We start from the raw sequence: 19,422 nt of genomic DNA, 5'->3' as shown, positions 1-19,422 counted from the left end.
GCCCGAGTGCCGTGTGTGCGCCCGCGCAGACACACGCGCCGCGAAAAGTAAAAGTTTCAGTGAGTGCAGTGTGGTGTAGTGACGAGCATAGTGGAATGGATGGCGAGGTTTGTCACTTATATTCATTGTTTTTCTCACGCCGTGGGAAAAACAACTCTCATTGTACTTGTTTTAATTGTAGCGAGCGAAAGTCGTTGAAGGGTTGTGATCACGCGATGTGTGGGGGTGATAATTAAGCGGTATTAATCTGCTGCTTCTGTGGGTACTTGCGTAAGAGCAGGTTGTTTCAAAAGCTCCAGGCTTCTAGCCGCGGTGGGTTGGCAATCGCTCAACTTGAGTAATCTATTTTGCTACTTAGAGCTTTTGAAGCTTTCGGTTTAACTTAGTCGTTTGTTCTTTAATTATTATCCTAAAGCAAATTATGATTTTGTAACAAACGCTGTGATAACTTTGATTTTAATCAGTTAAAACTTGTAGATACCTACGAAGGTTTTTATTACCAAATAACCCTGACACCAGGGTTGATAAGGTTGATAATTCACCTCACTAACCACACGATAGAAGAAAAGATTACCGAATAGACAAATCTACGTAGAGTTTTTCAACTTGATGTACTTAAACGACATTCTGGTACAAACTAGTACTTACATAAATAAATAAAAAATAAATTAAATAGTAGGAAACATGTTTCAATGTCTATCATATGCGATATTAAAATAAGCCATTATATCTACTAATCCAATATGTTTAACAGTTTGTGTTGATGGCACCGGTTTAATGTGGTATTATGCCTCATTTGCAATCACTACCTTGATAGATCTTCCATTCAGTTATTCGTACTGGTTTCTATCGCATACCTTGTTATGAATCGACTTTTGTGTAGGTATACTTGTAAGGTACTTAGGCATTCATTTGTGTAGGTACCTACCCACTTGAAGCACCTTGGTGTTTACCATTCGCTACATCTTTCGTGTCAATGGCATATTACAATTAACATAACATAAACAGCCTATATACGTCCCACTGCTGGGCACAGGCCTCCCCTCAATCACGCTGCTCCACTGCGGGTTGGTGGTGGTGTTTTTACGGCTAATAGCCGGGACCAACGGCTTAACGTGCCCTCCGAAGCACGGAATCAGCTTACATTTTCGGACAATCAGGTGATTCAAGCCTGAAAAGTCTTTACCAAACAAAGGACAGTCTCACAAACTGATTTCGACTATGTCCCCATCGGGAATCGAACCCGAACCTCCAGATCGTGAGCTAACGCTCTAACCACTAGACCACGGAGGCTGTTATATTACAATAGGTACCAGTCAGGAGGCTTAATTCTTTTTTTCCTTGTCTTTCTTACTGTATGCAAGCCTTCCCTCTTTACGTCGATGACACATTCAGGTTACCACTGAATTCGACTTTATAGTTTGACTAACTTTTGCCCGCGGCGTCCTCGCGTCATATTCAGAGTAACACGGTTCACCTTTCCTAATGTACCAATTTTTAGCTTCCTACCTTGAAAATAACTGCGAAAGGTCCCATATTTCACTCCCTCTTTGAAGAGATTTTGTTAGTCACGAATAGTCCGCATACGAATTTTTAGCTATCTACCATGAAAATTGCGGAATGCTCCATACAAACTTCCATACTCCATTTTAGGGAAGTGGGAAGTTAGAAAGAGACAACAATTAGCCTATGTCACTTTCCATCCCTTCAACTATCTCCTCTTAGAAAATCACGTCAATTCGTCGCTTCGTTTTGCCGTGAAAGACGAACAAACAAACAAACAGACACACACATACAAATTGACATCACGTTAAATTCGCAATTACGTGGAATTCAAACATAGCGATATACATATACCTTTATTCCTTCGGGGATGCAAGCGTGATGCTCTGTCATGTTACATTCAGTTTATGTTTTTTAGTGAATTGGTGTAAATCTGGTTATTACTTTTTTCTTTGATGTGGCTTATTGTGGAGTTGCATCGGCTGGAATTCAGTACCTACTAGAATTATTCCACCCAAGTAGAATTATTCCATACGTACCTAATTATCCAGTGATCCTGTCCCTCAGGGTGTCGCTTCTGGCTATTTTAATATAACATAATAAAATGACTAAATCTGTCAGTAAAAATATAAGAAAAGGAAAAAGATTGACTCTCTACAGTTATGTGAGAAGTCTTTGGCCGCTCAATAACAGCCCTGACACCAGAGTTGATGAGGTTGGTAATCCATCTCACGACCCATACGATAAGAAGAAGATTTATTTTAATTTCTGCTTATGATAAATGATTAAATAAATAAAAACCAACGCCATAAGTAGTCGTAAAGTCTCCTAACTCCCTGACTCTGAGTGCTTGACTCGGGGGACTTCGTGCAAATGTTTGCCTAGATAATGTACTCGTACGGCGATTGTGAAGGAATTCCGCGACCAATCGGCCTTCGAGGTTGGAATACTTAACGAGGCCTACTTGACATAAGATTGACTTTAAATTATCTAGCGCGGTTGCCACTCACAGACTTATCGACTTTAAATATTGAATGTTTGTTCAATAAACAGTATTAAACAGGCCATGAATATAGTTGACCGCTCTGTTTACGTGAATTTTGTGATAAGAATTCTGTACGTTTCCTATTAAATAAGGATCTTTGGAGAAAGAAGGATACACCGTGCCCACCCCGGATAGGAAAGGTCATGAGGATAATGTTTATTTATCTTCCATATTTTTCTTATATATTGACTGTATGGTGGGACTTTTATTCGTTTAGGGAATAATTTACAACATCTACAAGCCTGCATCGTCTCTATATTTGTTGATGCTATCTATACGTATAATTAGTATTAAGAGTACGGTTAATTTTTGACGTGACTTATACAATAAGTAAGTCACATCTACAAATTTGCCGCAAATGGCATTTACTACTTGGCCGAACAAAGGGGAGCACTGAGGGTTCTCACCCGGTACAAAATTTAAGATAACCTGTCTGAGGGTGCCCAGTTGGGCGCGACCCTCGACTCAGGGCGTCGTCTGAGAGGATAATATTTCAAAGAATTAATCGACCCTAGCGGGTCGATAGCGATAGGCGCTGAATGACGGAAATCGTCGACCACGCCGGCGGGGTCGGGGTTCTGAAGTGTTTGTTGTCGCGAGCTAATTGGCCGCCTCTATGGCTAGAGTCGGGATCGTATATTACATCCTTCGGGCGCCGATACCAGGTCCGTTGGTCGGCCGGTCGGTTTATAGAGATCATATTCATATTTTAATCATTAAGCATTATAAAAAGTCACTTTGAGATACCTAGTTTGGTTAGGACATTTCAGGCTGATCACCTGATTATCCGAAAGTAAGATGATCCGCGCCTCGGAAGGCACGTTAAGCCGTTGGTCCCGGTTACTACTTACTGATGTAAGTATGTAGTCGTTACAAGAGCTATGTCAGGGGCCTTTGGCGGCTCAGTAATATCCCTGACACCAGGTTTGATGAGGTTGGTATTCCACCTCACAACTCACATCACAAGAAGATAAAAAGTAGGTAGATTCTTACTTATGTTTGCGAGTCTGTTATTTGTGGTTCTACTCTCATGTTTCTTTAGGATAAAAGTATCGAGAAACTATCGAGGTCTAGGTACGGTCACGAGCATTAATATTAATATACACTTTGGTACCATGTCACATTAAGTTTTTGACAAATTGAACTGTAAGTCTCACTAAATGTCAAATATGTTAGTGCGACAGAGTCCTAAAGTGGGTACATTATATTGCTCATGACTGTACTTCAGGATGTTGTGAATAAAGCGATTATATCAAGAAAAGGTACGTAAGTGAGAATGTTCATGATGGTCGCCCCGTTACGATCTTCGCTGACCCCTAGTTGCCTGTTATGACATCAATTAATTACAAAGTCATAACCGTAGTTAATTATAATTTTATTCCTCTATACGGGACTAACATGTCTATAGATAAGGGATTAGGGACGTCTCTCGCAGGGTTTCTGTTTTACGATGCACCGTTATAGATATGCTGTTAAAAACTTGTGTTAGTGTTATTGGTCAGGGCAACGCACTGGCTGTCATAAATAGTGTAATGTAAGTTTATTTCTCTGAACCAGCAATATTGATCTCAAACAGCCAATCATAAAGAGTGGTTGTTGTCAATAATGTAGGGGTATGCATGTAATATTCCACTCTATGCATTCTTCTTCTATCCTGTGGGATTACCAACATTGGTATCAGGGTTATTATTGAGCTGCCAGAGGCCCCTGAATGCAACATGCATGACTCTAAGCATTTATAGAAGCGCTTTAGCTGCTATATTTTAGTTTAGTATCCGGACTAACTACCGTGTTACATTTTGAAGATTTTCCCGTTAATCACGTTTCCCGTTAATAACTATATAACACCTTATTTTAAAATGCTCGGGCGAATAAGGAGCTTGGCGCCAGTTTTATATGATCCATCCGTAATTCCTATAGGGTGGCTTAAAATTGGTATCAAGTAGTGGAACATCATACTATTACGCCTTCTAAAATGAGGCCGAATCAGTAAAGGAATCCTAATGTTCTACCTAGAAAGGTATTTATTCTATTCCCTAGCGCTACTAACACACAAACAGCAGCTCCATAAAACCATAAGGCGGTACATTAGCGTGCGCGCGCGCATCTCGCCGTCACGATCGCACGAGCCAACTGACATTTATGCGCAACACGGGGACCCCGTATAATTTACGCAATATCTGTGTGTGATTGTCGTATAAATCAATTTGTATGCATATTCAATGAAGTTTTCTTTGAAATGAATATATTTTTTTTTCAGAGTTGTACCTACCTAAGAAACTATTAATCTTTTAAAAGCTTTTAATAAATAAGTATAGAGTACCCGTCACTACTATTATTTTGTATTTTTTTTCTTTTGTACCATACTATATCTGTTGTTCTATTTTATTTTTTAATAATATAGGCTCGCGTTTGACCACAATCTCACCTGATGGTAAGTGAAGATGTGGTCTAGGGTGGATCACGCTTACTCACTCTATATGCCTATTCACTCTAGCCTTGAAGACTCCATTTCACTATTTCTGTATCTTGTGTTCATTGCGCCCAATAAAGTATTTTTAAAGACCCTACAAGTCTAGTTAGTCGGGTCGAATAATATTCATAATTCAAATCTAGAGCTAAAGAAAGACGGTCCAGTTACTTTCATTTCACTGTAAATTTTGTAAGGTAGGGACAACTGTGCCTAATAATAACTGTATTTTTTTTCTTTATTCGCACAATGTACCAGAACTATTTCCAGGTAAATAGAAACACAAAAACGTTATATAAACCTTCTTTCCTTGTATTTTTATGACGTAACCACAACTAACGGTGGACAGACAAAGATATGCGTGATTTACAGACAGAGTACCCTCATGCAAATTGAGAGAACTAGTTCTAACGACAAATTGATACGTAACGTATGTGACATAAGGACTATAACGGTATAACCAACCATTGAACTGTAAGGAGTCAACGTATAAAACCTTAAGATGCCACCACACCAGCTTTAGTTTGGAAATATTTTTGTAAGTACATTAGATTGTAAATACATTTTACGATTATATTAAACCCTTAAGTACTTAACATGTCAACATTTATTAACCAAACTCGGTTGGTTTGGTTGTCGAACCAACTGAGTGTGAAGCTCCCCAAGCCAGATGCAGTCTTTGGCGCAGGACAGCGACGCTACCTACTCCATTTGTCCCCCTCTCGAAGAACCTTCCACCGGGTTTTGAGCTGACCAGGCCGACCTGGAAATCTTTAAATAAACTCCGCACACAGGTTGGCCGAAGTAAAGATAACCTGTCCAGGTGGGATTTTATCAACGGATCGGACCTGAGCTGCGTGTGTGGTGTTACGCCACAGACTATGGCTCATCTAACATCTTGCCCCGCGTGCCCTGATACCTGTACGCGAGAGAAGCTGATGAATGCCACCGAAAATGCTGTCCGAGTGGCAAAATACTGGGCTGTAAAAATCTGAATGCCATCCAAAATGACAAGAAGAAAAACCAAACTAAGTAAACAGTTTTCGTCTTAATTTGATACCTACTATTAAACAGAATGACTAGTTAGTACAATACATACATACATACATAGATAAACTCACGCCTATTTCCCACCGGGGTAAACAGTGACTGTGGAATTCCATTGCTTCGATCCTGAGACACAATCGACAACAACATTGACAGTACAATAAGTGATTATATATATCCATAAGATAACAATTTTATATATTATAATCTCAATGACCCCGATTCCTGCAGACACCGCCTAATTTTATTTTAAGTTATATCCGTCATTTTCATATCCGTCGAAAAGGAAAGGGACGGATGATTCACAGCTCTTAATTTTAGGAAGAATGAGTGAATGAATGAATAACCCGGGCGAATCAAAAGGTACGTCGCTGGTATGCAATCCGTTTGACATGTACTTAACTGTGTCGGGTTATTGCCTGATGTAAAATTTTTAGACGGTTGGTTTAGATTTGTGCTTAAAATTGACGTGTGTTCCATAAATTTTATGCTTGTCGATTACCCGTCCCTTTTCTTTTCGGCGGATTAGAAAATGATATAACTTAAAATAAAATTAGATGGTATTTACAGGAATTAGCACCAATGTGCGGTAAGAATTAGATCTGTCTAAATACTAAGCCAGTGTTGTGACGTTCAGTAGCATAGTGATGTATCAGTCGATACTAAGTCGATCGATTCTCTTCTATCTAACACTATCTAGTTTTGAAGATGCGTTACGCACACTAAGTACTTAAATGATTACGTATAATAATTACTTTTACTTTATCAAAGGTAAACAAAAACCTCGTTTGCTAATTTAGTGCGAGTTTAATACAGTGTCTGTGAAGGAAGCAAGAGAGTGTCAGGATCGAAGCAAATGGAATTCCATAGTATCTGCTTACACTAGTGGGAAATAGGCGTGAGTTTATATGTTTAATACGACTTTTACAAACACGGGTGTGACAGGACCTTTAGAGTCGCATTTTAATAATATATATTTATATCACCAGAATGATCTTACGGTATTTCACGTGGTCACGAATAAGCTTCTTGCTTTAATCAGCAGACGAATGTACATGATTGACCTTTTTCTAATCGGTTAAAGAATGAGATCGCTACGGCCTGCTTTTTAGCTCAAATCGTGAGTTTTCTTTTAAGAAAGGCATAAGGGTAAGTTCGTGTCATTGTCGTGTCGTCGTCTCGTACTTACAATAGGCGAAATGCTGGTAACCCTGTCACTTATGCAATTTGTCATTTTTAATGAAAAAAACTGGCTCCAAATTTTAGTTTTTATTTTTAGGTTTTTTAAAATGAAGATGCAGATCGTATATCTGCTTGTCCCTTTGTACAGGCAGATATACGATCTGATACAGAAGTAGATAGTTCAGAGTAAATTTATACTTTACAATTCATCTTCATTATAATTATCGTCTATTCTGTGGGCGCGAGGTGTTGACATCACCATAAGATTTTTTTTATTCCAATTATTTTCTAATAAAATGTTTTTATGGAACTTCTGTTGTATTGCGAGGTGGGGTTAAGTTGTTTATTTTTGTGTTTACTTTAAGCTCTTTTACAAACTGCAGTACTAAACTGAGAATTAAATGTAAATCCTGACGCTAAAATAAATAGAAAATAATGTTTTATTGCCACTGAACTCGTTTTAGTGCAACATACCTAGGTAGTAAATGCAAAGCGTAGAGCACTCGACATTCCTAAGGAATCTAACATCAATCAAAGGATTTAGAACTTTATTCCGTTTAGGTGGGAGTATTTATACTCCCACAATGTGAGTCTCGATAGTAATTCTGAGGGTACTGTTTGATTAAATGCACATTTTTATCACGGGTTCTAAATGAAACTTAGGGAACTTTTTCAATTATTTTTAAACATTATTTAAGCATCAACAATGCGTAGATCCGTAGTAATAACAATCTGTTCAATTGTATGCAGCCAAAAATGCCACGAATGCGGAGAGCAGCATAAATCCAACATCGGAACATTTTTTGTGCCTTTTTGAATTCCATTGTGTCAGGTATACGGGAGGATGGCCATGCGTTACAAATAATTAGGACAAAGCAGGATGTTCCACACGCACGTAGCTTTGTCAGTCGCCATTTGTAAAATGAGGGGTCTGAATTTTATGGTAGAGTCCGCTACTAATTACTAGATATTATTTTTTATCAGCTGTGCTTTGATTAATACATACTACAGGTGGTTCCGCTACAGATAAATTCACGCCTTTACCTATCCGTATTGGGATAGGCAGAACCTCAAGTAATCAATAAAAGAACCCACAGCCACTTCTGATATTCAAAACATAATTATATACATATACCAATAAACAGGCATCGCTTACTGAGGGTCATCTGGAAATTATATCAATTGCAGGACTAGTCCCGACAGTACATCGAGCATATTCATCCCGAAATGCGTCCATCTGCTATCAGAATATAGTTAATTGATTCCAAATGTTATTGATCCCGAGATGGGCTGTCCGTCCATTAATGATCTTTAAAAGGATTCGATTTCATTGCTGATAATTTTAACTTTCCCGACCAATAAATTTAAGTAAATGTAAGTTACAAAGTAACTTAAATAGGATCGGAAGAGATTATGTGTTTTATTTTATTTACCTAGCCTCAAGGCTTTTTTGTTTTTATTGCTCTAGATTACATTTATTGTTGTTTAAATATTATAGAGAACTTACTTAAAATGAGGTAAGACATGAACCTATTTACAATAAAAAAAAAATCTGTTTGAGAAACAAAATAAGGTCTGTTCAAAACAGTTCTTTATATTTAAGACATATATGTATGCATAATTCATATAATTTCATAACAAAAACAAAAGTTTATCAATAACCGAGGAGGCTCGAAATTCAAAACACAATTTAGTACTGTTATTCCGATGAATTTGCTAAATTATATGATTGATCCCTAAACGCGGAGCAGTGGGTAATTATTTTCCAAGAACCTGTCGGAATGCCCACTGGACTGACCCTGGGGGCAACATACTGTCCGACACGCAATGCTACTGAATTTATGAAACGCCTGCCCGAAGGACGGTCAGCAGGCAAACTATTGAATAAGTATGGAATATTTTAGTTTTTAAATATTAAAACATAGTATCTAGGGGTACTTAGTAATAATAAATGATTTCGCTTCATAAACTTTTTAAATATTTAGCTTACTTATATAAAGAAAAGACTAAAATCCTAATAAGTTTAAGTGGGTAGGTACTTATATAGTTATTTCAACCTACTAAAAAAATCTTTAATTCGAACACTTGTGTATCTTATGTAAGTATCTAAAGTTTTATAAAACTTATTGTTTAAAATATACATTTGTAGCTGCTAACTATACCACACGATACGTTCAAAGCGAGCCAAGATTGTCAAGAAATGGGTGCGAATTTCGTGACAAAATTAGTGTCGAAAAACTCTTTATAAAAATGGTCCATTTACTTACTTACTTTTTTCTTCTAATTAACAACAGTCTTCATACGTACATAAACTCACGCCCGTTTATCCCCAATGGGGTGGGCAGAGCCACAAGTAACTAGAACGTAACTTGCAGCCACTTCTGTATGATGAATATGAAAAGATGAGGTTGCCAACTACACGATAACGTTCCGAACCCACGCCAGTTCAAATAGAGGTCATGATAAATAAAAAAACTGAAATGTAATGGCATTTTAAGTGTCGATTTAAGAAGTATTTGCCGCCCATCTCCCGTATTCTACGAAACTGCAGATTGATAAAGTTCAACGGAATCTGAACTTACGCGTTCGATTATGCACTGCTTATAAAATAGTTTTAAGTAGTACCTTGTGTAACTTTTACTATTTAGTATTTACCAAATAAAATAGTGTATTTCTTGTATTTGTTTATATTACTACATATAATGACTCAGTTAGTTTAGTGTTATAGGCTGATCACCTGATTGTCCGAAAGTAAGATGATCCGTGCTTCGGAAGGCACGTAAGCCGTCGGTCCCGGTTACTACTTACTGATGTTAGTGAGTAATCGTTACATGAGCCATATCAGGGGCCTTTGGCGGCTCAATAATAACCCACACTATAGAAAAAGACTGGATATACTTAGTACTTACCTAATTTATTAAATTGAGAACCTTACGATCTTTGAAACAAAATTTATATTGTTTTAATGTCAGCCTGTTGTATTTGCTTCTGGTATATTAAGCTACGATTTGGGTCATTACTTTTTAATGGAATTCAAAATCAGTAGCGTGGACAAAGAGAGAGCTATAATGAATTATGTGGTAACAAATGAGACAACAACGTCGCCCGACCCTCCGGACAAACTACATAGATAATGGATGGGATTGTAAGTAAAGTAAGTAAGTAAGTAAGTAATATATTTATTTCCTCTACAAATAACATTGTTCTTATACTAGTTTACAATCATTTTATAACATGAACATTAATAATATTTGTAGAGGCTGGAGCCTAAACTAGGGTACCCTGTGTTATAGGTCTCCAGGCCTCCACCTCCAGGAATACGGTCATTAATAATGTTATAAATAGAGCAATACAAAGAAAGTAAATAATAAAAAAAAAACGTAAGAAATATGAGAAAAGTAATTTAAAAATACTGTTACAAAAAGTTTGTGTGTGTGTGTGTGTGTGTGTGTGTGTGTGTGTGTATGTGTGTGTGTGTGAGTGTGAGTGTGTGTGAGAGCGAGGGTACTAAACTTGGGTTCGGAATAGTTTCTTCTTCTTCCACTATTCGGGTGCTTATAAATTGGAGCTAAGCAGTTATCAATAATAGCTCCTCAGTCTCGTCATAACTCAGACTCATAAGCCAAGACATCACCGTTTTCTTGCATTGATACACGTTTAAAGGGTATATTTTGTTCACTGCATTATATCTGTTGTATAGGTACGACATTGTACATACGAGATAGTACATGCGGGCTCGGTGGATGCGGGATTCAAAACACAGCTGTGATCGCCTAAACAATGTAATGGTTAAGCAGTAGCTAGAAATATCAAAATAACTTTTTGTTACGACTACAGAGTAGTAAATGTAAATAAGAAGCATCATGTGGCTCGAAAATAGAATAAACTAGAATGAGTTGTAATTTTTATGAAGATTAGTACTAAGTTAGTCGTCATAAAATGATACAGTACAAGTAGATACCGATATTCAAACACTTTCTCTTACGAAAATAATATATCCGGAATGCTTACTCTTTGGTAGTACTAGGGATACTTAAGTATATAACTCATAGCATATGTACGAGTAGTATTGTGAAATATCATAAGAAAATTGTTTAAGAGAAAACAGAAAAACAAAAACCGTTACCTATAATAGAAACACTGAAAGGCAACATATTATCAAAGAATGCTTAAATTAACGTCCCAAGCGCTCAGGAACTTAGTTTCCTTGTAGGTATGCGCACGCGCAAGGCACGCGCTTTTCATTTGTTCATCGCGTTGATTGACGATGGGCTACTGGGCACCGAGAACGTTAGCTCGCTCTTTGGAAATATAGCCGTTGCAATGCACAAGGGAGTATACACTACTTCTTCTTTTTCTTTCGATTAGGTAGTAAGGTCGATAACCGACCTCACCAGCCAGTGAGCTAGCAAGTAGCTACCGACGGCCAATGGATGTTGAAATAATATTTTACTTACTTGAATATTACTTACCATTCATTGATGATCACGTCACATCATTATCTTAAAATTGCTATGAATAAAAATACTTAAGTTAAAAAAAAATCATGAATGACAGACAGCACAATAAAATATTCTATACCTACTAGGTATTGCTGTACGCTATAAATGCACCTTCTCACAAACAAAGACAAATCGACAATCAACTGTCTGGTACTGCAACTGTCAATTGTTGTATCTACGTATGTAAATATTTTAGAAAACGTCCGTAGCGGGATGTAGCAACCCTATATAATATAAAACGAGCGTAACAAAACCACTACAAACATGTTAGGATTTCTGAGCTCAAGAATTCTTTAGCACTTTACTAGGTATAGATGTAGCTGGAAGAATCCCGTAGTAAACGCGGCCCCGCTTGCACTTGCGGCATGGGTTACGCATCGCATGAGGCGTGGCAAATAACGCATGTTTCGACCGATAGACAGACGCCGTTATCTATGTTTGGTTGAATACACAAACATGACACCAGACCTATTTTACATTGCAGCCACACCACATAAATCCACCAACTACTATCCTCACACTTCTTCCACTGTCATCGAAATCTGCATACTTACTACTACTTACTCTTGATCTGGCCTTTGTTTAAAACATTTTGAATATGATAGGTTGAAGGCTACACATTTGTCGCGGTAATAGAGATAAGTTACCCTTTGCAGCGGAGGCTGACTTGCACAAGGTACGCAGACCATGTGCAATGGATGGCGTGCAAGTTCTCTCTAATTACACTAGCATTCTCTGCTGACCACCTTTATAAGTACCCCCGGCTTGTCTTCGACCCTAAACACGTTTAAAACAAAAGTGAGCGTGTGTTTGTGCACTAGATTCCTGAGCTGCTGGACTCGATCTCTCGGCTCTATCTTATAGGAGAACTTACTAGCCTACTAGTAAGTTCTCCAGTCAGTTACATAGTACAAACCTATTTGTACTATGTAACGGTACTATTTCATACGTTCGATCAGTGGTCTTTGAAAAGCTGTAACTAGATCGTTCCAAGAATTTTGATACTTACCTACTTAGAAATCAAATCATACTTCTGCACACACACACATACATAAACAGCCTATATACGTCCCACTGCTGGCATGCCCTCAATCAACCGGAGGGGGTATGGAGCATACGTAGGAAAGTATGCATAATATGAATGAGTAAAACTTGTACGTTCATAAAAAATGCACTTACTTAAATTGTATAAATATAAAATGTATAATTTTATTTATTAAAAGTATAGTTTATAGGCAGCAGTGATGAAGAAATAAGTAATTTAATGATCGATGAGAAAAGTTCGAAAAAGTAGTTTTGAGCCATGGTTTGACTGATTTCCAAATTATCTTGGCCACTGTTTGCACCAACAGCTCCTATTGAACTTTATAGAAAATAAGTAGGTAGGCACTGCATACCGTTTCAAATAATAAAACACAAATCTCAAACAGTAAGAATCCCTGTGTCAGGGGTAGCAGAGGACCGCGGGACCGGTTTGAAGGTTGTACTGGCATTTGTGGAATGATAATGTGATGACGCGAGCCCACGGACGTATGATTATAATATGCGATTCGGATTTCAAAGCAGTACCTCAAATACCGTCGTTTAATTTTTTTGGCATTCCAATTCAGGCGGTACGAGGATTAAGAACTAACAAAAGGGTCCAATTGGTGGTCGATGGGTATTGTATAGTAAAATGAAAATCAAAATAATTGGTACATAAAGGAGCCGTGGTAGTCCAGTTGGTAGAACGCTTGCCTCTCACTTTGAGGTCGCAGGTTCGAATCCAGCACAGGCCTAAACCAATGATTGTCGAATTTGTTTTCGAATTCATGTTTGGATCATAAATGATTATAACGTGCTCAGCGGCGAAGGAAAACATCGTGAAGAAACCCACATTCCCAAGAAATGCATTTTCGGAGGTATGTGACCTATCCTGTATTAGGATGGTTTTCCCTTCGTGGGTTGAAAGGTCAGACAGGCAGTCGCTTCTGTAAAAATCCGGACCTGTCAAATCTTCAGGTTAGGTATATTATGATGAAATGTGGTATATAAAGGTTAAATAAAATTCAGCAAGATCACACACTTCACCATTGTTAGGCATGCAAAAATTTAAAATTTCAAGAAGGCAGGAAGAAGTAGTAGATTACCTATGCCCAAACCGGAAATTCTCGCGAGGACCTTACTTTCATTTCATTTATAATATGACAACTCTCGTAGCATCACCACCACCTGACCACCGGACCTGTCAAATCTTCAGGTTAGGTAAGCGAACTCTATAAAAACGGGACAATGCTAGGGGGATGATGAACTTTCGTAGCATCAAAAATCATGCTTACCGGGTGCCACATGCGGCAAATCTACCATAATCAATCATTAATAAGTCACATAAAAAACACAAATCGCGCTTACCCTTCTAGCGTACTTTCTCAGCATTACATTACTGATTGTTGTCTCTTCATTTCCTCATAATTAAGGCGTTATTGAAAGGGCGCGCAAGGAAGCCGCGCCTCGATGGCCAATCGTCCATGGCAGAGACAATACAGGAACCAGCCACCCTGCATGAGCATCGTCAGGCGTGGTTGGACATCGTCGCGTGCCATTACACTCCAAAAGGTTCCTTTCTGATTGTCTATATCACTGACACTCGAATGAATTGTGCGAACAATGATACTCTGCAGTGCGAAACAATGGAATATTGTTTTTATGAGTTTTGCTGATGGTTGTATTTTGAACATACATACCTAACATACGCTAATGACTATATCTCAATGGGGTAGTTTAAGGTACATCTATTCCAAGATGAACTAAGTACCCACACCTCACCGAGCTTTCTACGTGATAGGTCGTGAGCCGTATCGCAAAATGTAATTGTTTGAATTATTATATATTCTAACTACAAATTCCGTTCACGAGTTTGTTCAACTTCATAGCGGGCTATATACGCAGTACTGTACCACACAGCTCTAATACAAATTGATAGATGCTTTAAAGCTAATAGAGAACAAACTACGCTCTTAATACGTACTACTGCCTCATTTACGATCTTAGCAATTCGAATGAACGCTCCTAAAATATAATTCTACTTTCATTATCTTCGTCGTAACTTTGTTTAATTTTGTGGGTTTAATGAGTAAATAGCTGAAATCGCAACCAAGTAATTTACATTCTCCTATAAACGCGAATTCATCATGCTTCATATCAAGAATTGGGTAGGTAAAATTAAAGAGCAAAAGTTCAGTCACTGAGCCCAGCAAATTATTTGTAAACAGTGGCGAAATTATGAACTATTGGTTGTCATAATTATAACATTTATGTTTTTGTAGGTGTTTTTGGTCTATTACAGAAACGACATGTAGGTAACCAAGAGGTCTTAAGTGCAACCAGTTAATTTATTACTTTGCAAGAAACATATTGGACTTTTGCAGCTTGTTTCTTTTTCATACAAATTCCATAACAATGTCGTGTCAAAAGTAACTGATTTGACTAGTTGGAAACTGTCCTATTCTTCTTCTTCTCTGGTGTGGGTGAGATCAATGACCGTCCTCGTCATTTCTGGTGTCAAGATTATTATTGAGCCGCCTAAGGCCTCCGGCATGGCTCAGATAACAATTACATACTTAGTTAAGCAAAAAGTAGCCAGTATCGACTGCGCGGAATCATCATTATTTTTCGGACTTTAATTTCAGGTGATTGTTTTCTTTTTGTTAGGCGTCTCATCACGGGGAATCCAACCCTGGACCTCCTAATTGAATTAACTGAGCTAATGGAACAGTCCCTAAGATTAACAGTAGCATCAGCTATATCGCAACCGGTAAAAGCTTGCCCCAAGGCACAAAGGCATTCTGTCCCAGTTGGCACGGCCCACTTATACGCCACAGGGGATCTTTGTATGCACGTGCCTGCAGATGTACACGTGCGATGCATCGAGGATTAGATGCTTTCAGTTATGCTGAACGTTTTCAAACGCCACATGAGATGTCTATAACTTATAAAGAGTACTCTATAATTTATCGATAATAGATATGGCGTCTAGTCTCATTGAGGCAACTGGGGATCCAGGAGCTGGCAGCTTTTTTCCGTGGAGAATAGGCCTGGCAGTTCAGAGGGGAAGTGCTGCCAGCGTTTTGGGCGCACTGCCTCAGTGTGGCGCGCTGGAAGAAGTGTTCTATGTATTTATAATACTAGTGACCCGCCCCGGCTTCGCTCGGGTGCAATGCTGAGGAAAAAATGAAATTATTTACGGCATCACATTAAAAACCTCAAAAATAACAGTATTTCACCACTATTTTATGGATTTTATTATACATAATTATAAACCTTCCTCTTAAATCATTCAAAATCCGTTGCGTAGTCTTAAAGATTTAAGCGTACATAGGAATATAGGGACAGAAAAAGCGACTTTGTTTTATACAATTTATAATAAGCTGGTGTTTTTATTGTTATTTTTATATTCTTTCGTATATTTTACGCGCAGTTACAATTTACAGTTTTAAGTAAGTATATGAAATTATAATCAATCACTATTACAGATTAACACACCAGATAGAAATCCATGTGATATCAATTATGTTGAGTCTAGTAATTATAGGTAATGTTATGTTGTTAGTATGGAGTCAGACCTAAACCAATGATTGTCGAATTTGTTTTTTAAATTCATAAATGATTATCACGTGCTCAGCGGTGAAGGAAAATATCGTGATGAAACCCACATTCCGGAGAAATGCATTTTCGGAGGTATGTGACCTAACCTGTATTGGGCTGGATTTCCCTTCGCGGGTTGGAAGGTCAGATAGGTAGTCGCTTTTAATGTTCAGGTTAGGTAAGCGGACCCTGTGAAAAACGGGATAATGCTAGGGAGATGATGACATATAGAGTCTAGTTACTTCATAATCACCATAAACAGCCTATACACGTCCCACTGCTGGGCACAGGCCTTCCATTAATCAATCGCATGGGGTATGGAGCACACTCCATCACGGTGCTCCACTGCGGGTTGCTAGTTACTCACTTATATAAAATATTTAGCCATTTAAAAAATGAGCGAAAGCTGTTTTTTTTATTTTATGCTGTTACGACGGCATACAATAAGTATAACCTGCTATACTTACCTAATTATATTATTCATTTTAATTAACCTCATTGCCTTTGGTAAAAAGCTTTTTTTAATAAGTTTATATTAAGTTAAGTTTTTATTTTGTTAAATAATTCATTCCAAGAATTCATTTACCATCCAACGCCAAGTATGCAAACAAGAAAAGAACCATACTCGTCAAATAGGTAAATATAGACATGGCGGTATATGGGTATTCCGAATTTTCTCCTAGTATACATTATATTTTATGTTAAGTATACTTACCTTAGACTTTACTTATAAGTATAATAGAGAGAACGTTTATGAGACGCAATACTCTTCTCGCATCCAATGAGGACTATAGTAACATTATATTAAGTATACACATCAATGACTACTATTGAATTAAATATTGTTACAGTGAAGATGCGTGCACGCCGCGCGCGGAGGCGGCGCCGCTGACCGCGGGCGGTGAGGGCTGCGCGTGTGCCGCCTGGCCGTCGCGTCGCGCACCCCAACCTATCGAGATCCTACGCCCCAAGCCTCGCAGGTATAACACTAGCATTTTATCTATTAACCTATGCCACTGCTCATCACCAAATATTATATCGTTGGTGTACAAATTGAACCCAAAAACAAATCCTCGCCAGTTGGTCGACCAAATTGCAGCATGGCTTATATATATGTTTCTGCCTAAATTTTTATTTTAATAGTGTTTTTGTTTTGGTAAAATGTTCTCGCGGCGTCCAGTGTAGCGACTCAGTTGGTTATACAGGGGGTGACTGAAAAGCAGCAGCAATGCTGAGGCTCCTCCTTTTCGGCCGCAACTGATAATGTGTTACATGTAATTAGGTTTAAGCAATTTTGTAAAATATTTGTGGTTGAATAAACTTCTTTTTATTTATTTATTAAGTAACAGAAAGTTTAGTGACCTGATTCGAATTGAAGTAATCCTACGGTTCTTACGAATACGTGAAACGGTAACGTCACATAAAATTGTCACCGATTTTTAACCGTATCGAAATTGGAATGCGTTGAACGCGGATTCCGGTGAGTTCGGAATTTGATGGACACAGAACACATTCTGAATCAGCATAAAAATATGCGGATTACTGCAGATGCTAATATGGGTCAGTACTCGAAGCTCGCGAGTTATTCAGACCCGTTAGTCTGTCGCGAAATGAATCAAATGCGCAGACAGGACAACTATCCATTATGTCTACACGTTAAGTCTCGATGCGCAGGAGAATTCTAAGATAGCAGAGTTATTTGTAGGAAGACCAAATAGATATTGTGCAGAGTGCTTGATGGCGCAGCAGAAGTTAAGTTAAGAAAATACGCAATAAGTAGAAGATTCGAATAATAGAAGTTAATAAGTCACATATAAATAGGAATCAAAATAGAGTTTAAGTTCACCCACACGGAAGGAATAAGTGAACAGAGAAAATACCTAATAGTACTTTTTTAAATTTAATATTCACTACGTTGAAGTAAAATAAAGCAGACGATAAAAACTATCCGTCAAACTAAAAACAATATACGTAGAGTTTAGTTCATAATGAATATAAATAAATTATATTTATATCTATAGATACTGAATTTCGACTGGAAATACTTTCTATAACATTAATGTAGTCAGCCTCGGAACTACGCCTGGTAGGTAGATATAGTAAATACTTCTATTGTATAAGTAACTGTTTTCCGACGTGAAGTTTGAACGAATGTTCAGAGGTGATTTCACTATGAGTACCTATAAGTAAGTAGCTAGGTTGGTGTATTTCAGGCTTTTAGGACAGAGCTAAGACTTTATTGTTACTGTTATCATAAATGAAATCAGACTTGTTTTAATCGTATTTTAAATTAAAGGCTTTGCCAAGTTTGTAGTTGTTTACGATATTCGTTTCTGAAAATATCACAAAACACCTTAGCTCCGTCTACACGGAAATACGGCAGTTTTTGGGGCGGCTCGACTGCACAAACCAATTAGCGGACATTTGTCTCGTTCGTCCGATAAGGCGATACATCGACATTACACCGGCGTGGGCTCCAACTCCTCGACATTCCACCAAGCCGATAAATCCAGTTTGCGAAATCCTGCGGAGTTTTTTAGGAAGCCCGCGGGCGATCTGCAATACGGTAGCGGAATGTCGACCGCAAATGACTAAATAATGCGCTTCGAATATCCAGTTCCCAAACTTTTTTGTTTTTCTCAAAGTGCGCTGTTGTATGAGCCAAGCAAGCGTTGAGTGCAATCATCGCTGCGCTCACACACATGAAAATGTTATGGGTGACCAAACTGTTGAATCTTCTATTTAAGTCATATCCTGCAATCCATACAGAAAAGCTCAGCTATTTTCAGTTTTATTACATCGGCATTATAATACAAAATTATCGCATAGAGCAGGTCATGAGAGTTCAAATGTTGACTAGAAATTTCGTTTCGTGTAAAATCCCCACAAAAACTGAGCAAAGCGACAATGGCGGTAGACTTTAGACATAATTGTAGTTACACAAGGTTTTTAATTAACAGTTTACGTTCTGAATGGAGTGTTTTTTATCTAAATATCAATGAATCAGTACTTTCATTCTTATGAGAACAGGTCTATGTTTATACTTCATT

General features: G+C 38.0%; 1 protein-coding gene across 1 annotated transcript in view; it reads left to right on the top strand.

Annotated features, from left to right (window-relative positions):
• Positions 1–19,422, top strand: part of LOC126366019 (ankyrin repeat and BTB/POZ domain-containing protein 2) — a 46,176-nt gene continuing 26,754 nt past the window's right edge. Inside the window, exons 1-2 of the mRNA XM_050008877.1 lie at positions 1–107; positions 17,224–17,352. Coding sequence (XP_049864834.1) covers positions 100–107; positions 17,224–17,352 — 137 coding nt within the window. The 5' untranslated portion in view covers positions 1–99. The remainder of the gene's footprint in view (positions 108–17,223; positions 17,353–19,422) is intronic.

The sequence above is a fragment of the Pectinophora gossypiella genome, chromosome 4 (assembly GCF_024362695.1).
Source record: "Pectinophora gossypiella chromosome 4, ilPecGoss1.1, whole genome shotgun sequence".
In the NCBI taxonomy this organism is placed as follows: domain Eukaryota; kingdom Metazoa; phylum Arthropoda; class Insecta; order Lepidoptera; family Gelechiidae; genus Pectinophora; species Pectinophora gossypiella.
The sequence above is the reverse complement of the archived record's forward strand: the minus strand, read 5'-3'. Positions and strand labels throughout refer to the sequence as shown.